This window comes from Trichechus manatus, unplaced genomic scaffold (assembly GCF_000243295.1).
Source record: "Trichechus manatus latirostris isolate Lorelei unplaced genomic scaffold, TriManLat1.0 scaffold00001, whole genome shotgun sequence".
Taxonomy (NCBI): Eukaryota; Metazoa; Chordata; class Mammalia; order Sirenia; family Trichechidae; genus Trichechus; species Trichechus manatus.
In genome coordinates this window covers 27,996,661-28,020,622 of record NW_004443937.1, presented here as the reverse complement: position 1 = coordinate 28,020,622, position 23,962 = coordinate 27,996,661, and the positions used below count along the sequence as shown (strand labels likewise).

Below are 23,962 nucleotides of genomic sequence, written 5' to 3'. Positions count from 1 at the left end.
ATTAAAAAAAAAAAAAAAGAATTTATACACACATTGTTATGTGACCCTAGTTGCTCTCCTTATAATGTGACAGCACACTCCTCCTTTCCACCCCGGATTTCCCGTGTCCATTCAACCAGCTCCTGTCCCTTTCTGCCTTCTCATCTTGCCTCCGGACAGGACCTGCCCATTTAGTCTCATGTATCTACTTGAACTAAGAAGCACACTCTTCACGAGCATCATTTTATGTCTTATAGTCCACTCTTATCTTTGTCTGAAAAGTTGGCTTCGGGAATGGTTTTAGTTTTGGGTTAACAGAGAGTCCAGGGGCCATGTCTGCTGTTGTTCCTCCAGTCTCAGATCATTAAGTCTGGTCTTTTTACTAGAATTTTGAGTTCTGCACCCCACTTTTCTCCTGCTCTGCCAGGGACTCTCTTGTGGTTCCCTGTCAGGGTGGTCGTTGGTGGTAGCCAGGCACCATCTAGTTCTTCTGGTCTCAGGCTGATGGAGTCTCTGGTTTATGTGGCCCATTTTGTCTCTTGGGCTAATATTTTCCTTGTGTCTTTGATGTTCTTCATTTTCCTTTGCTCCAGGTGGGTTGGGACCAATTGATGCATCTTAGATGGCCACTCAGTAGCTTTTAAGACCCCAGACACCAGACCGTGGTTTCAGGGGACGTCTAGGTCAATTGGCATAACAAAGTTTATTAAGAAGATGTTCTGCATCCTACTTCGGTGAGTGGCGTCTGGGGTCTTAAAAGCTAGCAAATCGCCGTCTAAGATGCATCAATTGGTCCCAGCCCACCTGGAGTAAAGGAGAATGTAGAAAACCAAAGACACAAGGAAAGTATTAGCCCAAGAGACGGAAAGGGCCACATAAACCAGAGACTGCATCAGCTTGAGACCAGAAGAACTAGATGATGCCCGGCTACCACCAGTGACTGCCCTGACAGGGAACACAGCAGACAGTCGCTGACGGAGCAGGAGAAAGTAGGGTACAGAACTCAAATTCCAGTAAAAAGACCAGACTTAATGGTTTGATTGAGACTGGAGGGACCCCGGAAGACATGGCCCCCGGACTCTCTGTTAACCCAAAATTAAAAACTTCCCTGATGCCAACTCTTCAGACAGGGATTGGACTGGACTGTGGGACATAAAATGATAGTCGTGAAGAGTGTGCTTCTTAGCTCAAGTAGATACATGAGACTAAATGGGCAGCTCCTGTCCAGAGGCGAGATGAGAAGGCAGAGAAGGTCAGGAGCTGGTTGAATGGACCTGGGAAATCTGGGGCGGAAAGGAGGAATGTGCTGTCACAGTATAGGGAGAGCAACTAGGGTCACGTAACAACGTATGAATAAATTTTTGTATGAGAGATGAATTTGAATTGTAAACTTTCACTTAAAGTACAATTAAAAAAAACAACAACAAAAGACCCCAGACATCACTCACCAAAGTGGGGTGTAGAACATTTTCTTAATAAACCTTGTTATGCAAGTTGACCTGGATGTCCCCTGAAACCATGGTCCCCAGACCCCTGCTGCACTGTCCCTCAAAGTGTTTGGTTGTGTTCAGGAAACTTCTTAGCTTTTGGTTTAGTCCAGTTTTGCTGACTTCCCCTGTAAACAATAGCATAGTTTTGACCTCTGTCCATTCTTGTATTTCTAGGAACCCTAAGGACTCTGCAATATGAATAATTCTCTGGAGAACACCATCTCCTTTGAAGAGTACATCCGGGTAAAGGCGCGGTCTGTCCCGCAACACAGGATGAAGGAGTTTCTGGACTCTCTGGCCTCCAAGGGGCCAGAAGCCCTTCAGGAGTTCCAGCAGACAGCCACCACTACCATGGTGTACCAACAGGGCGGGAACTGCATTTACACAGACAGCACTGAAGTGGCTGGGTCTTTGCTTGAACTAGCCTGTCCCGTCACTACCAGTGTTCAGCCACAAACTCAGCAAGAACAGCAGATCCAGGTTCAGCAGCCACAGCAGGTTCAGGTAAAAGGGAAATGTTGAGTTGCAGCCTATTTAATATACTTTATTTGCCTTCATTGTTTGGGTTACCAGGAGCATCACATCTATATACACAATTCAGGGGTTATTTTTACAAAGGGGAATTTTTTTTTTTTTTTTTTTTAATTTTTGTTTAAGGCTTTCACAGTTAATGTGATTAAAAATATTTGTAATCGCTGTGAACTGAAAAGACCACAGATACTTGCTGTTTGCTTTGGAGAGTTGGACAGTATAGAAACTAAGTCTTTTGGAACTGAATTTGGATATAACACAGCTGCATATGGCTGAGGCTTCCCTTCTGTCTGTATTGTGCTGCGTAGAGGGAGAACATAGAAGAGCTAGTCTTGGCTTATTACTTGTGGCATTTGGAACTTATTTCAGAATGGAAAGGCCAATATATTTTAATGGTCTTCATTTTGTTATATGGTTCCATGACTCAGGTCACCTGCAGATTTCTAGTTCTGCGTTTGCTATTTATAAGCCTTAAGAAATAATGCTAATTGATGAGTTTACTGAAAGAGGAAGAGCTAATGCATTTGCTGAGGAGGTAAAGCTTTTCCTCTTTAGGGGTCCCTGTGTGAAACAACCGTCTCCTCTAGTTACAAATGCTACCTTTTTGCCACCATCTGTTATGGTTGTATTTCATCTTACCCTTGGTGCTTTTTCCACCAAGAGGACAGGAAAGGGAGTGGAACATGGGAGAGGTAGGATTGTGGAGATGTGCCTGGTGAGGTAGATGTTTTAACTATAGCCCCTTTGCCCTTCAGTGATGCAGACAGGTGTACTGAAAGGGCTCTAGAGTTGCAGCCCTGGGTTTGAATTTGACTTGACCACTTATTTGTGATATGACCTTAATCTTTCTGAGTCCCAGTTTGTTCATTTGTCAAATAGGGATAATATCATTTAGTGAGGCTGACTGAGATATTAGACAAGAATGTATCTGGCACATGGAGAGATGCAGTCATTTATCCCACGTCTTTTTAAGGAAGGAAAGATGCTGGAAAGGCGGATAAAAGAAGACTGACTTTTGGGCTCAAGAAATTATTTTGCTCTTATTTACAGCTTAGACTGCCTCTTTCATAAGAGTTAACAAGGCTTGGGATTGGGGTTTGAAGTGTTTGAGACCTTATGCTCAAGGTGACTGATTGAGATCACCTTCTCTCCAAGCCCCATATTAGTGAAAGAAAAAAATGTAAATATAATAATAAATCCATTCTAAGTAACTGAAAAGCTAAAGCATTCCTAGCAGTGCTGGAAAAAGCAAATGCCATCAACAAACCATTAACTACAAGCAATTTCTAAAAGAGAGAAGGCAGACAGAATCAGGTGACAGAGGAATTCATGTAGGAGAGAACTTTTGAGGAAGGTGAGCAGCAGTGCTGAGGGTACACAGAACAGAAGGATACCCTGGGCCAGCTTCAGAGCTGTGGGTTGGGTGTTGACCAAGGACTTTAAAATACACACACGTACAGACGTGTGTGTGTGTGTGTGTGTGTGTGTGTGTGTGTGTGTGTGTGTGTGTGTGTGTCCCCGTGTCCCCCCCCCCACAGACATTACGTGTAGGTAATGAGTATAGGATGAAGGCTGCAATCAGTGGGGAGAGGATACACTCCTTCAGTGGAGTTAAGGCAATCTGCTCCTCTTTTGGAAATAACCTCGGATACCTCTTATAATACAGAGATGGTCCAGATGGATTAAAGAGTCAGAAGTAAAACAATGAAACTGCTAAAAGACAGTATAGAATATTTTTACAGTTTTGAGTTGAGGAAAGCCTCCCTAAGGAAGAAAATAAACTCAGAGCAAGCCTTTTCCCGTCGTTTTTCCCCTGCAGGAATCTTTTGAAATAATTTTCAGGTCCCAGGAAATGCTTGCATAGAAGTTGTAATTATAGCTCATGGAATATTAGCTTGCTAATAAGCAAGTTACAGTATAATAATTCAGTAATAATTTTCAGTGCCCTTTGAGTAAGAATCATATATTTTCTTGTAACTCTGTTTATTTTAGCCAACTTATTAGATTACTTTTTTGTGTGTGATTCACTTCCCCACACAGGGTATCAATCCTTAGGGTAGGTAGAGAAAACATCTTTTCCTTTAAAAAGAAATTCGTACATAGTTTTTTTTTTTTTTTTTTTTTTTTTCGGTATTATTCAAGTAGACCTAAAAGTCTTACCATAAATTTATACCATCAAGGATGCTAATGAGACATGATTTTTACAAGAGCAGGTTTTTGGGTTTTTTCTCTCTATTTAAAATTAAAAAGGGCATTTTAGAAAACTTTCCTGGACAAAAGGGTAGTTAAGCTTAGCTTATCTTTCTTGAAATTAATCTTTTCATAAATTTAAAAAATTATAATTATAAATATATGATAATTGGCTTGCCAAATAGGATTTAATTGTTCTAAAAGTAGCTTTGTAAATTTAATTTAAATATCGTAAGTTGATAAGAACTGTTGTTACTTAACTATTGACAAAGTTAAATAGTAAAGCTACCAAAATCATAAGCCAGGCAATATGAATAAAGATACAATTTTATACAAGACTTTGAAGAAACATTTTCTTTCTGAGTGACGTCACACTCATATAGAGGCCTAGCAGTTTACAAAATTATGGTACACGCGTTTGTTCGTCGACCTCTTCTATAGGCCTGTGTTGTTGTTGTTGTTGTGTGCTGTCTAGTTGATTCTGACTCATAGCAACCCTTTAGGGACAGGGAAAAACTGTCCGTAGGGTCTCCTAGGCTATAATCTGTGTGGAAGCAAAGTACCACATCTTTCTCCTGTGGAGCGGCTGGTAGGTTCAAACCGCCTGCTTTTCCGTTAGTAGCCGAGCCCTGGGCTCTGTAGGTACATTGAAGTTTGAAAAGCACTGCAGTAGCCAGTAATTCTCAACCTTAGCTACACATTAGAAGCACTCAGGGAGTTGTAAAAAAGTCTGATGCTCAGGCCACACCCCAGGCCAAATAAATCAGAATCTCAGGTAGGGGGAGACCCTGGCATCAGTATCTTTTAAGGTTTTCCAGGTGATTCCCTTTTGCAGCAAGGTTGAGAACCACTGCTCTATTCTATACTCAGCGGGATCCAAAAGTTTCACTGATAGTAGACAACTGTTGGGTTAGTTGTCTAGAACCACTGTTTGAGGAGTTGTCTGTTCTGAATGGTTGCAGTAAGAGCTGTTATGTTCCTACAGTGTTAACCCCCACTTAGCTACATGCTAGGCCATTAGTTCCTTCCTTTGGGATTTTAACACTGGTACTGAGTTACTCTCTTGAGTGACTGAATCAGTTATACGAGCAAGTTGGGAACAGTAAGTGGCCCCCTTTCCCATCGTGTGGACCAGAAAAGTGGAAGGAGCCAGCAGAAGGAGCATTGAAGAGACAGAGTTCTGATGGTGTTTGAATCCCTGGTGCCAGTTTTTTCCTGAAACCCAGTTCTGTCTTAGTTTCCTGTTGTTGTTGTTTTTGTTAGGTGCTGTCAAGTCAGTTCCGACTCGTAGTGACCCTGTGTACAACAGAACGAAACAATGCCTGGTCCTGCACCATCCTCACAATCCTTGTTATGTTTGAGCCCGTATAGGCCTATATATACTTTAATAGTATAATTTTTTAAACTAAAAATAGCAAATGAGGGGTAAAGAAGTTGTCATATTCTGAAAGCCAATTTTTGTTTTGACTTAAGCCTGTGCTCCTAATGGTATTTCTAATACACAAAGAACTCCTATAAACTAGAAAAAAAATAACATAGTAGAGAAATGCACAAGGGATATAAGTAGACAGTTCATGAAGAAATATAGATGGTGCTAATAAACATATCAAAAGATTTTATACCACTGGGTGATGATAGAAATGTAAATTTTAAAAGTGAAATACTTTATTTCATTTACAAGATGGGAAAACATTTATAAAACTTCACCCGGGGTGGGCAAGGATATGAGAGGATAAATTACCATAACTTACTTGGAAGTGAATTTGGCAGTACTTGTCAAATGTTTAAGTATGCATGCTTTTCACTTTGCATTTGTGTTTACAGATACATGTGTATATGAGGATATTCACTGCTACATTGCTTGTAGTAGTAACATTGGAAACACATCCCTCTTTTAATAAGGGAAATGACAAATAATGGTACAGTTGTAGTATATTGTCCTATGCAGCCAGAGGAATGAGGTAGATCTATGCATGTTGACAGTAAACCAGAAAACCTACAGCTGTCGAGTAGATTCCGATTCATAGCGACCCTATAGGACAGAGTAGAACTGCCCCATAGGATTTCTAAGAAGCGGCTGTTAGATTTGAACTGCAGACCTTTTGGTTAGCAACCGAACTCTTAACCACTGTGCCACCAGGGCTCCATATTGACAGTAGAGGATGCTTAATAGACTCCTGAGTGTCAAAACCAGTATAGTGTCAAATTATTTTTTTTAACATGTAGAATTAGAAGGATATGGAACAGAACAGTCAAACCAAAAAAACCAAACCTGTTGCCATCCAGTCGATTCTGACTCATAGCAACCCTGTCAGACAGAGGAGAACTGCCCCGTAGAGTTTCCAAGGAGTGGCTGGTGGATTTGAACTGCCGATCTTTTGGTTAGCAGTCAAGCTCTTAACGACTGTGCAGCCAGGGCTCAGGGAGTAGGGTGTTAAGGATGAGAGAACTTTTTATTTTAAAAGATGTTTGAATTATGTATGAATTATACGTTAAACGTATTACTTTTATGATTTAAAAAAAAAAAAATGTTGCTCAGGGATATTTTGCTGTGAACCTGTAGGTATAAGACAGTGATTCTTAATCTTTTTTTCTCTACCCCTGACATCTTCATATGTGTATGTAGAAAGCCCTCTGCTGGATGCTTGGGGACGATGGTGAACAGAATAAAGCTCCCTGCCCTAGGGGAGCTGAGGCAGGGGGGAGGGCAAATGTTACATAAGAAAATCTTGTGTTATGTAGTGATAAATGCAAAGGAGAAAAATTAAGGAGATGGGGTGGCTAGGGAAGGCCTCGCTGGTGATGTTTGAGTTAAGACTGAAAAAAGTTGGCAAGTGAGCCATGTAGTTATTTGAGAAAAAAGTATTCCAAATAGGAAAGTTCGAAGGTGGAAACATGCCTGCTTATTTGAAGACAGTAAAAAGCCCTGAATGGGAGCAAGCTTGATTATTTGAAGAACTGCAAAAAGGCTGGTGCACCTGGAGTGGACTGAGCGAATGGAAGAGGCCAGAAGTAACGTGTGCACACAAATATAGGGATGAACAGGCATGCTTCCTCAAACAACTCATGTTAAAACCCCTTTGCCCCATAGTAGTGTGTGTCAACCTAACCCTTTTTTGGTTGTAACAAAACACGTGCCATCTCAACAGTTTCTACATACACAATTCAGTAACACTGATTACATTCTTCAAGTTATGTAACTATTCTTGCTGTCCTTTTCCAAATCATTCCAACACCATTAACATAAACTTAATACCCCCTAAGCAGAAACTCTCCCTTCCCCTACCCCCTCGGTAACCACTAATAATCTTTGTTTCTATATATTTGCTTATTTCATATAAATGAGATCATAGAGTGTGGGTCCTTTTGCAACTGAGTTATAAACTCAGCATGATATGTTTCAGGCTTATCCATATAGTGGCATGCATCAGGACTTCATTTCTCTTTATGGCTGAGGAGTATTCCATTGTGTGTATATACCACAATTTGTTTATCCGTTCGTCTGTTGATGGACATTTTGATTGTTTCCACCATTTGGCTGTTATGAAAATTGCTGCAGTGAACATTGGTGTATAGGTTTCTGTTTGCATTCCTGCCTTCTGTTCTTCTGGGTGTATACCTAAAAGTGGAATTGCTGGTCATATTGTAATTCTAAGGCATCCTGGGGGCGCACTGGTTAAGCACTTGGCTGTTAACCGAAAGATTGTCAGTCTGTACCCACCAGCCGCTCTACAGGAGAAAGATGTGGCATTCTGCTTCTGTAAAGATTATAGCCTTGGAAACCCAATGGTGCGGTTCTTCCCTGTCCTATAGAATCTGTATAAATTGGAATCGACTTTACGGCACAACAACAACAAAACATGATAATTCTGTGTTCAACTTTTTGAGGAACTGCCAAGCTGTTTTCCACAGTGGCTGAACCATTTTACATTCCCACCACCAATGAACGAGGATTCCAGTTTCTCCACATCAGCCTAACTCTTTTGGTGAGAAGTAAAAAAAAAAAAAAGAACCTGTATTAATGTCAGTTGGCCAGGTAGTTGTCTTCCACATTTCTTGGCATAGACAAGTGAGCGCTTCCAGTGTTGCGTCCATTTGTTGAAAACATCTCAGTTGATATTCTGTTAATTCCTGCAACCTTGTTTTTCGCCAGTGTCATCAGTTCAGCTTGGACTTCTTCCTTTAGTACCATTGGTTCCTGATCATATGCTACCTCCTGAAATGGTTGAACATTCACCAATTCTTATTGGTACAGTGACTCTGTATATTCCTTCCATCTTCTTTTGATGCTTTCTGTGTCATTCAATATTTTGCCCATAGACTCCTTCAGTATTGCAACTCAAGGCTTAAATTTTTCTTCAGTTCTTTCAGCTTGAAAGTGTAATTGGCGTCCTTAAAACAGTTTCAGTGAGCTGGTATATGTCCAAGGTTAAGTAGAACAGTAGCATAGGTCTGTTTAAGATTTGAAGTCCTTCCGACCACCTTCTGCCACCAAACCTAGTTTATTTAGAAAAAGAGTTGATACCTAAACTAACTGAGGTAGAAAAATGGAATAGACCCATAACAAAAGAAGAAATTGAAGAGATAATAAACTCCCAACCAAAAAAAAGCCCTAGTCTGGGAGGCTTTGCTGGAGAATTCTACCAAACATTCAGAGAAGAGCTCACACAAGTACTACTCAGATTATTTCAGAGCATAGAAAGGGAAGGGATACTCCCGAAGTCATGCTGTGAAGCCAGCATAACCCTGTGTGATTTTGTGATTTTGTGTGATTCATTTCAGGGTATTAATCCTAATGTAAGTCAGTAGTGTAGGTAGAGAAAACTTTGTTTTTCCCTTTAATACTTATTACCAAAGCCAGGCAGAGGCATCACACATACACACAAAAAGAAAATTACAGACCAGTATCCCTCATGAATACAGGCACAAAAATTCTCAACAAAATTCTGGCCAATAGAATTCAACTGCATATCAAAAAATAATACACCGTGACCAAGTGGGAGTCATACCAACTGTGCAAGGATGGTTTAACATTAGAAAATCAGCGTAATCCAACACATAGGTAAAAGAATCAACTTGTGATGCAGAAAAGGCACTTGATGAAGTCCAACACCCATTGCTAATAAAAACTCTCAGCAAAATAGGAATAGAAGGGAAATTCCTCAGCGTAATAAAGGACACTTATACAAAACCAGCAGCCAACATTATTCTCAATGGAGACAGACTGAAAGCATTCCCCTGGAGAATAGGAACCAGATAAGGATGCCTTTATCATCACTCTTATTCAGCATTGTACTTGAAGTCTTAGCTAGAGCAGTAAAACAAGAAAAGGAAATAAAGGGCATACAAAAATTGCTAGGGAAGAAGTAACACTATCCCTCTTCACAGACGATATGATCCTAAATGTAGAAAATCTCAGAGATTCCACAAGAAAGCTACTAGAACTAGTAGAGTGACTCAGCAGAGTAGCAGGATATAAGATGAGTGTACAAGTTGGGTTCCTCTACACTAACTAAGAGAGCTTTGAAAAGGAAATCAGGAAAACAATACCATTTACAATACACCCCCCAAAAGATAAAATACTTAGGGATAAATCTGACCATGGATGTAAAAGACGATACAAAGAAAACTACAAAACACCACTGCAAGAAAGCAAAAGAGACCTATATAAATGGAAAAACATACTTGCTCATGGATAGGAAGACTCAATATTGTGAAAATGTCAGTACTACCCAAAGCAATCTATAGATATAATGCAATCCCGTTACAGATTTCAACAGCATTCTGTAATGAGATGGAAAAACTAATAATCAGCTTTATATGGAAACAAAAGAGGCCCCAGATAAGTAAAGCATTATTGAGAACAAAGTAGGAAGCCTCACACTACCTGATCTCAGCATCTACTGTACAGCCATGGTAGTCAAAACAGCCTGGTTTTGGAACAATGACAGACCCATAGACCAGTGGAACAGAATTGAGACCCCAGATGTAAATCCACCCACCTGTGGACAGCTGATCTTCGACAAAGGTCCAAAGTCCACTAAATGGGGAGTCCACAAATAATACTGGCAGAACTGGATATATGTCTGTAGAAAATGAAACAGGACCCATACCTCACACCATACACAAAAACTAACTCAAAATGGATCAAAGGGCTAAACATAAAACCTAAAACTATAAAGATCGTGTAGGAAAAGATAGGGATAACCCTAGGGGCCCTAATATATGCATAAATAGAATACCAAACATAACTAAAAATACACAGCAGAAGATGAACTAGATAAATGGGACCTCCTAAAAATTAAACACTTATGCTCAACAAAAGACTTCTCTAAAATAGTAAAAAGATCACCTACAGATTGGGGAAAAAAATTTAGCTACGACTTATCCGACAAGTGTTTAATTTCTCAAATTTATAGAAAACTTCAACACCTTAACAATAAAAAGACAAGCAATCCAATTACAAAATGGGCAAAGGATGTGAACAGATGCTTCACCAAAGAAGACATTCATGCAGCTAACAAACATATGAAGAAATGCTTGCGATCATTTGCAGTTAGAGAGATACAAATTAAAAGCTACAGTGAGATACCATCTCACCCCGACATTACTGGCACTAATGAAAAATCAGAAAATAACAAATGTTGGCAAGGTTGTGGGGACACTGGAACTCTTATACACTGCTGGTGGGAATGCAAAATGGTACAGCCACAATCGAAAATGGTGTGGCGCTTCCTCAGAAAGCTAGAAATAAAAATACCATATGATCCAGCAATCCCACTCCTAAGTATGTACCCAAAGAAATAGAGCCATGACATGAATAGACATACGCACACCCATGTTCTTTGCAGCAGTATTCACAATAACAAAAAGATGGAAACAGCCTAAGTGACCATCAAGAGATGAATGGATTAACAAACTGCAGTACATACAGTGGAATACTGCACAATGATAAAGAATGATAAATCCACAAAACATCTCACAACATGAATGAATTTGGAGGACATTATGTTGAGTGAAATAAGTCAGTCACCAAAGGAAAAATACTATACGAGACAACTATTACAAACAATAAAAAGATTTCCACATGAAAAAAAGAAAAAAACCTTCTTTGATTGATGGGTACCAGGGATGGTAGCTTGAACGTCAAGTAGCTAAAGCAAAAGGAAGAAATGATTGAAGTAAAAGAGCTGAAAACATTTCAAAGGGTGGCTCAAGAAGACAGAGTTAAATATGATAATGACATGTACGTAGACCTGGAGTTAGAAAACCAAAAGAGAAGAACACGCTCAGCATTTCTGAAGCCGAAAGAACTGAAGAAAAAACTCAAGCCTCGAGTTGCAATATTGAAGGAGTCTATGGATAATATATTAAACAATGCAGGAAGCATCAAAAGAACATGGAAGGAATACACAGAGTCACTATACCAAAAAGAATTGGTGGACGTTCAACCATTTCAGGTGGTAGCATATGATCAGGAACCGATGGTACTGAAGGAAGAAGTCTAAGCTGAACTGAAGGCATTGGTGAAAAACAAGGTTGCAGGAATTGACAGAATGCTAATTGAGATGTTTCAGCAAACAGACGCAGTGCTGGACATGCTCACTCGTCTATGCCAAGAAATTTGGAAGACAGCTACCTGGCCAACTGACTGGAAGAGATCCATATTTATGCCTGTTCCAAAGAAAGGTGATCCAATTAAATGTGGAAATTATCTAATCATATTGTTAGTATCACACGCAAGTAAAATTTTGCTGAAGATCATTCAGAAGCAACTGCAGCAGTACATCGACAGGGAACTGTCAGAAATTCAAGCTGGATTCAGAAGACGACATGGAAAGAGGGATATCATTGCTCATGTCAGATAGGTCCTGGCTGAAAGCAGAGAATACCAGAAAGATGTTTACCTGTGTTTTATTGATTATGCAAAGGCGTTCAGTTGTGTGGATCATAACAAATTATGGATAACATTGCAAAGAATGGGAATCCTAGAACACTTAAGTGTGCTCATGAAGGTCCTATACATAGGTCAAAGGCAGTCGTTTGAACAGAACAAGGGGATACTGCATGGTTTAAAGTCACAAAAGGTGTGCGTCAAGGTTGTATCCTTTCGCCATACTTATTCAGTCTGTATGCTGAGCAAATAATCCAAGAAGCTGGACTACATGAAGAAGAACAGGACATCAGGATTGGAGGAAGACTCATTAATGATCTGCGTTATGCAGGTAACACAACCTTGCTTGCTGAAAGCAAAGAGGACTTGAAGCATTTACTGATGAAGATCAAAGACTATACAGCCTTCAGTATGGATTACACCTCAACGTAAAGGAAACAAAAATCCTCACAACTGGATCAGTAACAAACATCATGAGAAATGGAGAAAAGATTGAAGTTGTCAAGGATTTCATTTTACTTGGCTCCGCAGTCAACACTCATGAAAGCAGAAGTCAAGAAATCAAACAACGCATTGCATTGGGCAGGTCTGCTGCGAAAGATCTCTTTAAGTGTTAAAAAGCAAAGATGTCATTTTGAGGAGTAAGGTGCACCTGACTCAAGCCATGATGTTTTCAGTCACCTCATATGCATGTGAAAGCTGGATAGTGAATAAGGAAGACAGAAGAAGAATGGACGCCTTTGAATTATGGTGTTGGTGAAGAATATTGAATATTGGACTGGCAGACCATGGACTGCCAGGAGAACAAAAAAAACTGTCTTGAAAGAAGTACAGCCAGAATGCTCCTTAGAAGCAAGGATGGCAAGACTTTGTCTCACATACTTTGGACATGTTATCAGAAGGGATCAGTCCCTGGAGAAGGACATCGTGCTTGGGAAAGTAGAGGGTCAGCAAAAAAGAGGAAGACCCTCAATAAAATGGATTGACACAGTGGCTGCAACAGTGGGGTGAAGCATAACGATTTTGAGTATGGTACAGGACCAGGCAGTGTTTCGTTCTGTTGTATATAGGGTTGCTATGAGTCGGAATCGACTCAACTGCACTTAACAGCAAGAACAAAGGATGGGAGAGGGATGGAGGGAAAATTACCAGATAAATAGAAGATGTGTTAATAGTGCTAAAGGGAAGGGCGATACACAATATCAGAGAAGTCAGCATATCATGACCAAGACAAGAGAGGACACTGAGATGAATGCAGAAATAAAGGGCAACTATGGTAACTACGGTAGCATAAACAATTCTGCAGTAATAGTATTAGCAAACAATAATTCACAAATGGATACATAGGTAGATAGATATGCCAAGAGGTGTGGAAGGGTATAAGGAAGCACACCCACCGGCAGATGCAGGTTTGGTGGTGGATGTTTCTACGTACATGACTGCAGGTGCTCCTCATATATTGCTGTAAGCAATAGAGAAACCTCTTAGACATAACTAAACATCTCTCGGGATGAAGTTCCTAGGCTGAAAGGAAAAGGACCATAGACTTGGGGGACATCTATGTCAGTTGCTACAACACAGTTCATAAAAATAATGTTCTGCATCCTACTTTGGTGAGTAGCGTCTGGGGTCTTAAAAGCTTGTGAGTGGCCATCTAAGATACAACTATTACAATCTTCCCATTTGGAGCAGAGGAGAGTAAAGAAAACCAAAGACTCAAGGGAGCATTTAGTCCAAAGGACTAATGAACCACAGCCTACACAACCCTGAGACCAGAAGAACTAGATGGTATCCAGCTACCACTACCGACTGCTCTGACAGGATCACAGTAGAGGGTCCTAGACAGAGCTGAAGATAAATGTAGATCCAAAATTCAAATTCACAAAAAAGACCAGACTTTTACTGGTCTGACACTGGAGGAACTCCCGAGACTATGGCCCTAAGACAGCCTTCTGACCTGGAACTGAAGCCATTCCCAGAGACCCTTTCCAGCCAAGCAGTTGACAAGCCCATAAAATAAACAGTATCAACCAAGAGGAACATGTTCCTTAGAACAATCAATTATATGAGATCAAAAGGACAACATTTTCCCAAAAGCAAAGATGAGAAGGCAGGAAGGGGTAGAAAATCAGGACAAAGGAAACGGGGAACCCAGGATGGAAATGGGGAGAGTGCTGACACTTTGTGGTGAAGAAAACCAAGGCAGTGAAACACTTTATGTACAAACTATCGAATGGGAATCTATTTTGCCCTGTTAAAAGAAAAAAAAAAAAAGTTGACTAAAGAATAGTAGCTAGCTCATGGAAATTTTAGGAGGACCAGAGAATGGGCCTTGGAGGCTACACAGCCAGGAATAAGACTAGCAGGTCACATCATTTGCCTGCTCTGATGAAGACCTTCAGCCACCCTCCCTATCCCCCACCCTACCCCCGGCACAGGTGCTCAACCCACCACAGTGTTTCATTGAACTTTTGCCATCCTGCTCTGTTTCTGCCACAGTCCTCCACTCTCACTGGAAAATGGATGCTGGTTCCTGGTGCCTCAGGTTGCTGCCTTCTGAGTCCAGGTTTCATGCAGTGTGTCTAATTTAAGAAGCCTTGGTCACATGCCTGCCCTCCAGCTGCAGGAGAGGTTGGGAAAGTGAATCTGGCTTCTGCCTTGGGGAGGCAGCACTCATAATATGGTGACTAACAAGAAACAAAAAAAAAACCATTGCCGTAGAGTCAATTCCAGCTCATAGCCACCCTATGGGACAGAGTAGAACTGCTCCATAGAGTTTCTAAGGAGCAGCTGGTGGATTCGAACTGCCAGCCTTTTGGTTAGCAGCTGAGCTCTTAACCACTGTGCCACCAGGCTCCATGGTGACTAAAACAGGACTAAAATCAAGTGCTTTCTTATTGGTACTTTGTGGGATGGTGGACTATTTATTGCTCCCTTTTTTGACCCTTCATTGCAGATCTTTACCCACATTTAAATATCTTAATCCGATAATGTTTCTAAGTTCATTTAATAGGAATTGGGTACATCTCTAATACTTGAATAAAGACTTTACCACTTTATTTGAGCAGTAAAATTCTACCAAGATCCCTAAGGTTTTGCTTAATAGTTGTTGAAAGGCATATGGGTGGATTTGGATCCCAGGTGCTGTGACGCCCCACCTTGTGGGGACCTCTGTGGCACACTGAGTGCTATCCGCATCGTTCTTTTCTTGGTGGGACTCAGAACATGAAATAGAATGCAAGCCACATGTGTTATTCTAAATTTTCTGGTAGTCTTTTTCTAAAAAGAAAAACTGAAATTAATTTTAAAAATTTATCTATGACTGGCCTGACAGGGAACACAACAGAGAGTCCCTGATGGAGCAGCAGAAAGATGGGGTGCAGAACTCAAATTCTAGTAAGAAGACCAGACTTAATGGTCTGACTGAGACTGGAGGTACCCCAGAAAGCATGGCCCCTGGCTTCTCTATCAGCCCAGCCCCGAGGCCAACTCTTCAGACAGTGATTGGACTGGACTGTGGGACATAAAGTGATACTCGTGAGGAGTGTGCCTCTTGGCGCAAGTAGATACAAGAGACTAAATGGGCAGCTTCTGTCCAGAGGTGAGATGGGAAGGCAGAGAGGGTTAGGAGCTGGTTGAATGGACATGGGAAATCAGGGGTGGAAAGGAGGAGTGTGCTGTCGCAGAATAGAGTGAGCAGTTAGGGTCACATAACAATGTATGTATAAAATTTTGTATGGGAGAATAACTTGAAATGTCAACTTCATTTAGACCACAGCAGTAAAAAAATATATATATATAAATATAATTTAACCTAATATTTTAACATGTAATCAATGTAAAAGTTATTACATATTTTACCTTTTTTTTTTTTTTCATTTTTCGAAATCTGGTGTTTATTTCACACTTCTAGCACATTGGAATTTGCAGTAGCCACATTTCACGTGCTTACTAGCTACATGTAACTAGTGGATATTGGACCAGTATAGCTTTAGAAAAAATATAAGAGGGGCTCTTTCTTCTCTTGTGGAAATAAAGTAATTTTAAAAATTGCTGTTCGTGAGGTAGAATTTGGAAATTTGTCCAACACACTCACTGACCCAGCACATTGTTCTTTAAATAAAATACTGGTTTTACACTTTTAAGTAGCAGAATCAGCCAATCAATCAAGTAATGTTATTAGGTGCAAGTTTTTCTCAGCTTCAGCGAATATTTGAGAGAAAAGATTCCTACAAGGGTTGATACACATGCAACTTCACGGTTCTCATTGATTTCTTAGTTGGAATACTTAGTTCTCATGTTGTGGTGTTGAGCTCTGGATCATGAATGGCACCGAAGAAAAGGATAGCTGGTTCGTGAGTTAAGAATTTCGACTAGTGCAGTCCAGTAGAGCTTCTAGAGGGGTGTCAAACTTCAGGGTGCGTTAGAATCACCTGGAGGGTTTCTTGAAATAGTTAGCTGTGCTCTACACCCAGAGTTCTGATTCAGCAGGCCTAGGGTGGGGTCTGAAAATTTGCGTTTTTAGGTTCCCAAGTCAGTGCTGATGCTGCTGGTCTGTGGACCACACTCAGATGTAATTTCTGAAAAAACTTACTTGATGATATACTCAACAAAATAAAAATTTCAGGAAAGAAGTCTTTGAGAATAAAAGAAACAGCGTAACTAGCTCAGCATCGAGATCTAATCCAAGTGTGGTAGCTGTACAAAAGACCTAGAAAACTGACTGTCCAAACTAAGTAAGGAAGTTAGAATGCTTCAGGAAGAAATTAACACTGTACATATTGTGGAGTCCCTGGGTAGTACCAAGGGTTAACGTATTTGGCTGCCAACTGGAAGTTTGTAGGTTCGAATCTACCCAGAGGAACCTTGGAAGAAAGGCCTAGTGATTTACTTGTAAAAAATCAGCCATTGAAAACCCTATAAAGTGCAGTTCTACTCTGACACACACGGGGTTGCCATAAGTTGGGATTGACCTCCTGGCAACTGATACTGGTTCATATTGTATGATCAGGAACCAGGAAGTACAGCTACTTGTACCTGTGTCTCTTCTGATCAACAGAAAAAGAGAAACGCTGTTAACAGCTCTGGAAAAGAAAGAAAAAGTTGTATGAGAAAGTCATGATTCACATGAGAAGGGATCTAAAATACAGTGTGACTTATGAGGAATTGATAGAGGGTTAGAAATAGTGCTTTTTGAAACAAACCAAATTAGCTCTCTAGGAATGCCTCTCCCCCTCCCCCCAGTTGATAATAGAACTTTTCTAGGATACTAGGCTTGGGGAATCATCTTTCCTTTTTTTTTAAATCTCTTTAGAATCACCTTAGATTTAGGCTTATGTTTCAAACTGCCTTTTTTCTGTTTGTTTAGATACCAGTGTGTCAGTTGGTTTTCTGAGACAACCTAAGTATTGTAGCCTAGAACATCACACTTAAAGCCATGAGGAAACATAGAGTGAATAAAGCACAACAAACCTAAAAGAAACAAACCCGTTGCTGTCGATTCACTTCCTACTCATAGTGACCCTATAGGACAGAATAGAACTGCCCCATGGGGTTTCCAAGACCTTAATATTTTCGGACGCAGATTGCCACATCTTTCTCCCGCAGAGCGGCTCATGGGTTTGAACTGCTGGGCTTTGGGTTAGCAGCCGAGCACTTCACCACTTCTCCACCAGATACAAAGGTATCTTAATTAAGCATTCTACAGAATCATGCAACAGCGCTCTCATTGTAGTGGCAATGTTGGACCAAAGGAGATTTCAAGAATTTGTCTCTCCAGCGTTTTCCACTAGTTATTGCTGGTGAGAGGTAGTTTTGATCCCAGGCTGGACAGTTGGGCACTGAATGCCTATGGAACGTCCTTATCCTTCTGACCTTACAGGCACCCACACTTTTTTGTCACCCCATGGATAAAATATTTCTTGAACATACACCTAAATGTATATTTATAAATTATATACTTGTATTGCTGTACCAGTACACAACAAACAAAGGGGGGCATTTTAAAAGAAGAGTTACAAATTAGCAAAAGTTCTGATACTTTCTTCTTGAACCCCAGTGAATTGTTTTGCTTACTCTCTGGGGTGGATATATGCAATGTGATGCTGGAGAATTCTGCCTATAGTTTTAGGGATTGTGGCCTCTTTAGAAGCCTTGGGTATGGCAGCTCCTCCTCACATTACCCAGGGCCCCGGCCAGACATGTCTTCTTTCCTTGGGGGCTGGGTTTGCAGTGCTTCCTGACTCACTCACTGGTGAATCTTGTTGCTGCAGGTACAGGTGCAGGTACAGCAGTCTCCGCAGCAGGTCTCGGCTCAGCAGTTCTCTCCTCAGCTCACCGTTCACCAGCCTGCTGAGCAGCCCATCCAGGTCCAGGTGCAGATCCAGGGCCAGGCACCACAGCCAGCAGCCCCTTCCATCCAGACCCCATCTCTGCAGAGCCCCAGCCCCTCGCAGCTTCAGGCTGCCCAGATCCAGGTGCAGCATGTGCAGGCGGCCCAGCAGATCCAGGCTACAGAGATCCCAGAAGAGCACATCCCACATCAACAAATCCAGGCTCAGCTGGTGGCTGGACAGTCTCTTGCTGGGGGTCAGCAAATCCAAATCCAGACCGTGGGTGCGCTTTCCCCACCACCGTCTCAACAAGGCTCACCTCGGGAAGGGGAGCGGCGGGTTGGCACGGCCAGTGTCCTCCAGCCAGTGAAGAAGCGCAAAGTGGACATGCCCATCACTGTGTCCTACGCCATCTCAGGGCAGCCGGTGGCCACCGTGCTGGCCATTCCACAAGGCCAGCAGCAGAGTTACGTGTCTTTGAGGCCAGACTTACTGACAGTAGACAGTGCCCATCTGTACAGTGCCACTGGGACCATTACTAGCCCCACAGGAGAAACCTGGACCATCCCAGTTTACTCTGCCCAGCCCCGGGGGGACCCTCAGCAGCAGAGCATTACCCACATTGCCATTCCCCAGGAAGCCTACAACGCAGTTCATGTCAGTGGCTCGCCCACAGCCCTGGCAGCTGTAAAGCTGGAGGATGACAAGGAGAAGATGGTGGGCACCACATCTGTAGTGAAAAACTCCCATGAAGAGGTAGTGCAAACCCTTGCAAACTCTCTCTTTCCAGCACAGTTCATGAATGGCAACATCCACATTCCAGTGGCTGTGCAGGCTGTGGCAGGCACGTACCAGAATACAGCTCAGACTGTGCATATATGGGACCCCCAGCAGCAGCCGCAGCAGCAAACTCCCCAGGAACAGACGCCACCGCCGCAGCAACAGCAGCAGCAGCTCCAGGTTACCTGTTCAGTAAGTGAGACTCGTCTGTAGGGCAGCCTGCTCCCTCAGGACCTATTGCGATGCAGAACTTGCCTGACAACCTCTGGCACCTCTGGATTGTTTATTGCCGTGGTGTTGGCCTTGTGGTGATTTAGTATTTAATATTTTAAGGGGAGGGGATGAGGAGGTGGAAGCAGCTATTTCCTTCAGGTGAGGCTATGCAGCAGGCAAGAGGTCCGTTGTGGTACCTAGAGATAAATGACTAGTAACTGCTTTGGGGCCAGAGTTTTGAGGGTAGGTACCTGGGAGCTTCTTTGTATCTCTTCTTAGGAACAGTAGAGTTCCAGGTAAGATACGAATGGGACGGTGTTATCTCTGTCCCAAGAGCTACTTACGTGCATTGGTTCAGACTGTAAACTCATCGCAGTGGAGAGGATATGAGAGTGTTCCTTTTGTAGTTGTTACCTGTAGAGACAGTGCAGGTAAATTAGAAGACCTAAAATATCTGGTGGGCCTGTTAAAAGTGTTTACCTTTGGGAGCCTTGAAAAAGCCACCTATACAGCCAGAGCTCTCAGAAGTGTTTTTGTGTTCCTTGAAAATAGATTAAAAAAACAAAACCCTTTGTTGTCGAGTCAATTCTGACTCATGGTGACCCCATGTGTTACACAGTAGAACTGCTCCATAAGATTTTCTCAGCTGTGATCTTTACTGAAGCAGGTTGCTGGACCTTTCTTCCGTGGTGCCACTGGGTGGGTTCAGATGGCCAACCTTTAGGTTAACAGTTGAGTGCAAGCTGTTTGTGCCATTCAGGGACCTTATAGTCAGGATAAACCTTAGTTAATTGAGTTTTCCGTTACGACAACTGTGTTGAAAGTTTTTTTTTCAACTTTTTATTTTGAAATAATTTTAGGCCTAGAGAAAAGTTGCAAAAATAGAACTGTGTTGAAATTTTAACTTTAAAATTGCTTGGCTCTTTTATCTTGCCTAATCGTTAATCTTGTCTAGCACGGTCCCTTATCTAGCAGACCTTTAGAGTGGGATAGAGGGTCTCTGGTCTCATGAGACGTCTGAAGGCAGTGTGCCTCAGAGGGAAGGGGCTCCTGGGAATGAATGTGAGGGAGCTGGCACAAACAAGGCCCTGCTAGAGGAGGGACTACACTCGGAAACTCAGGCTAGGCTGTAGGTGATTAGCAGAAGCTGACCAAGTAGTTCCATAGAGGCAACAGTTTATCGTCTTGGGTGACTGCTGAATATCTGAGTTGTCAGGCCTAGTAACAGAACAAGACAGAGTGCTTGCATCAGGTAGTTTAGAGTCTAGTTGTTGAAGTAAAAACTTATGATTTCTATTCCTTTGAATTGTTTATAAGGCAGCAAAATCAAGTGTGATGTTATGTGCTATACACACAAAAAGATAAAAACTGTAGGAATTCAGAAACCATTCTAGGTTAAAGAGTCAGCAGGGACATCCTTGTGGAAAAAGTGAGGTTTGAACTCTAGTTTACAGCTTAGGCTGACCAAAGAAGTATTCCAGGGAGTTGAAGCAGCATAAATACAGAGCCAGGGATGGAGAGAAGGGGACATGACCTAGGGCAGCATGAGAGAGGGACTGTGGGAGAGGAGCTAGTACAGAGATGGGAAAGTTGTCTTCCCAAAGTGAAGACTTGAGCTTGATCTGACATGTGGTAGGAAATCTTTCCAGAATCCTGAGTCATGGTGACAGGAAGACTCAAGTAGATGTATGTAGAGTTGATAGTAGAGCTGTATGTAGCAGAGAGCAGCCCGGAGAGTGGTGATGTGCTCAGGTTTTGTTCATAGGGCTGGAGCTCATCAGGTCGCCCCTCAGCCATCCTGGGCCTGATGGTCTAATCCCAGGTCAGGCCTCTTTTAGGGCTCATTGTTCTCTGTGTGTAATTGGCATATCTGGGCCCTCCAGTGGGAAGCTGTGTCTCCTTTAAGAATGCTTTCTAGGGACTTAGGTCAAGTAGTATTACCAGAAAAAGTTGAGAATACCCATCACAAGGGAAAGATGAGTTTGTCCATTTATACCACAAACATCCTGCTGCCTCTCCTTATTAGGCTCTGTGCTAAGTGTTGGGGAACAGAGATGAATAAGACGGTCTTCACCCTTGGAGCACTCACAGCCTGTGGGGATAGCAGCCCCTTCTCACATTACCCAAGGCCCCCTGACAGACATGTCTTCTTCCTTGGGGGCACTCACAGCCCATGGGTTGAACCCTGGGGTGAGCTGGTGACAAAAGTGTTTTGCTCTTTCACCTGGTATGGGTTGAGAGGGCCATAACCTTTATTGAACCTTTTGTGTCTCTTATTTTTAAAACCAAATTTATGGAAAAAACTCCTTCCCTTGACCTCACATATACTTTCAGCTAGTGCCCTATTTCTCTGTTCCTCTTTATTCCCAGAACTCTCAAAAGTATTAACTACACAACTGGCTCCAGTTGCTATCCAGTTTTTGTTTTTTGTTTTTCAAGAAGGCAGTGAGTGGCCTAGTATAGACTTGGCTTTGACCAGAACAGTAACTGGTGACAGACATTTTAGTGACATGAGTGTATTTCAGGGTTAGCTGAAGAAGTGGTTATTGATTAGGTCAAGGGAGGCTTGGGCCTGTGTACAGGGGGAGGAAGGGGTTTCTGCATGACTCACTCTGTGAGTCTTGGGGTGCTATTTAGTCAACTGGCCCTGAGCTCATTGCCTTTCTGGCCTGCATTAGGTGTCTGAGAGGAATGTGATGGTTGGGAGTTAATGGAACTATTTCAGAGTAATGCCTTTTGTGTGTGTGTGTGTGTGTGTGTGTGTGTGTGTGTGTGAGTGTGACTCTGAGAATAGCCAGTGGAGTCAAGGAGGAAAACTGTCCCCAAGATTTTTCACTTCAGTACAGATTGAATCAGCTCTTTGCTTAGTACATTTGTGTATTCCTGGGCCTAATACAAAGCTTTGCACACATGATTGTTGACTCAGTGAATAAGAGAAACTAACGCTTCTGCATTATGTGAATTGATTTCTTGCTGTTTATCAGCACTTTGGAGAGTTCAAGCACATTCTTTGAAGATGCATGGTAACTCAGTTGTCTCCTTTTAAAATCAGAGCTCTAAGGAAAGGGAAAATCCTAACCTTGGGGTTTTAATATTTGAGGGCATAAAGATCTCTTTAGAATTTTTAAAAGATTAGATGGTAAGTTACCTGCTTCGACAGATACTCTTTGAAAGTTTGTGTTAATCTTATTAATTTCTAGCCTAAGTAACCACGAAGTCTGGTGGTGAGATCTTACAAGGAAGGAGGGCTGCTTTTGGCAGGTGCAGGTAATTAAAGCTAGTGTACTGAACATCCGATGTAGACCTTGGTGAGAACCCCATGTAGTGAGAACAGTTGTGGACCTAAGTTTATGTAAAGATGGGATTACAGTCAATTCTTATTATTCGCAGCAGTTGTGTTTTATAAGAACATAATTAAACAATTATGTTTAGATGTTAAATTGAATATCAGTTAAGCATAATTAATTATTATTAAACACTGAATTAGCAAATACTGACCCATACAGGGTTAGGTTCCTGTGAGCCTTTGGTCACATTTTGTCAGCCAGTCAATACATAAAGAAACCAGTCAGGTCACTTTTGGCTCATGGTGACCCCATGTGTGTCAGAGTAGAACTGCACTCTGTAGGGTTTTCAGTGACTGATTTTCAGAAGTAGATCACCAGGCCTTTCTTCCAGGGTGCCTCTGGGTGGACTGAAACCACCAACCTTTTGGTTAGCAGTGAGCACATTAACCATTTGTACTACCCAGGGACTCAGTCAGTACATAACCTTGTTTTACGTGTGTATTTGTTTGAAGACGTCTTATTTAATATCTGTTGTTGATTCATTAACATCGAACTCACAGCCAGCAGCACTATAACTCATGCCTGAACAGAGCTTATCTAACAGATGCATTTTCTCTGTAAAACACATCACAGCCTTCTTGCGCTGAGGAACACTAGACTGCGCTTCAGCACTACACTTGGGGGCCACTTGAACAGTAAAATCACCAACAAAAGCACAAAAAAATGCAAAAAACGTGGCACTAAATAGATCTTATAGCGAGTAGGTGAATTTGCAACTACGGAATCCATGAGGGTAAACTTGTTTTTCTTTTTGTTTTCTGCCTACTCAGATTTTACTGCACCTTTCTTTCTTGTTTATTTACATAAAACCTATACGAGAGTTTTCACTGGAAGAAAAGTAGCATTTGTGAATTACTATTCTTTCATCATAGAAATGTTAGAAAACATAGAAAAGTAGGAAGTAGTTGAAAGTTACTCATATGTTCACCCCTCTTGCCTTTGTTACAGTTTGGTTGGGGAAAAATCAGATTTGCTTATAATTATCTTTATATTTTTTTCTACATTTTTGTATCTTAGTTCTTTTTTGCTTAACCATGTAAATGTTATTTCTTAGTCATGGTTAACAGGCTTAATGTCTGCTTGGTAGTCTATCTGGATGGGTATGGTATAATTTGCCTGACCATTCCCCTTTTGTTGGACATTCATATTAGGTTTCTCCCTATTGTGAACAGCTCTGCAGTATATATATTTTTAACCTATGTTATA

General features: G+C 41.6%; 1 protein-coding gene across 3 annotated transcripts in view; it reads left to right on the top strand.

The window, feature by feature from the left end:
* The window catches only part of QRICH1 (glutamine rich 1), a 49,663-nt gene that overhangs the window by 13,699 nt on the left and 12,002 nt on the right, over positions 1-23,962 (top strand). For all 3 annotated transcript variants that reach the window (XM_004368514.3, XM_023726761.1, XM_023726759.1), the window contains exons 2-3: positions 1,644-1,973; positions 18,357-19,388. In XM_004368514.3, coding sequence (XP_004368571.1) covers positions 1,665-1,973; positions 18,357-19,388 — 1,341 coding nt within the window. In that variant the 5' untranslated portion in view covers positions 1,644-1,664. The remainder of the gene's footprint in view (positions 1-1,643; positions 1,974-18,356; positions 19,389-23,962) is intronic.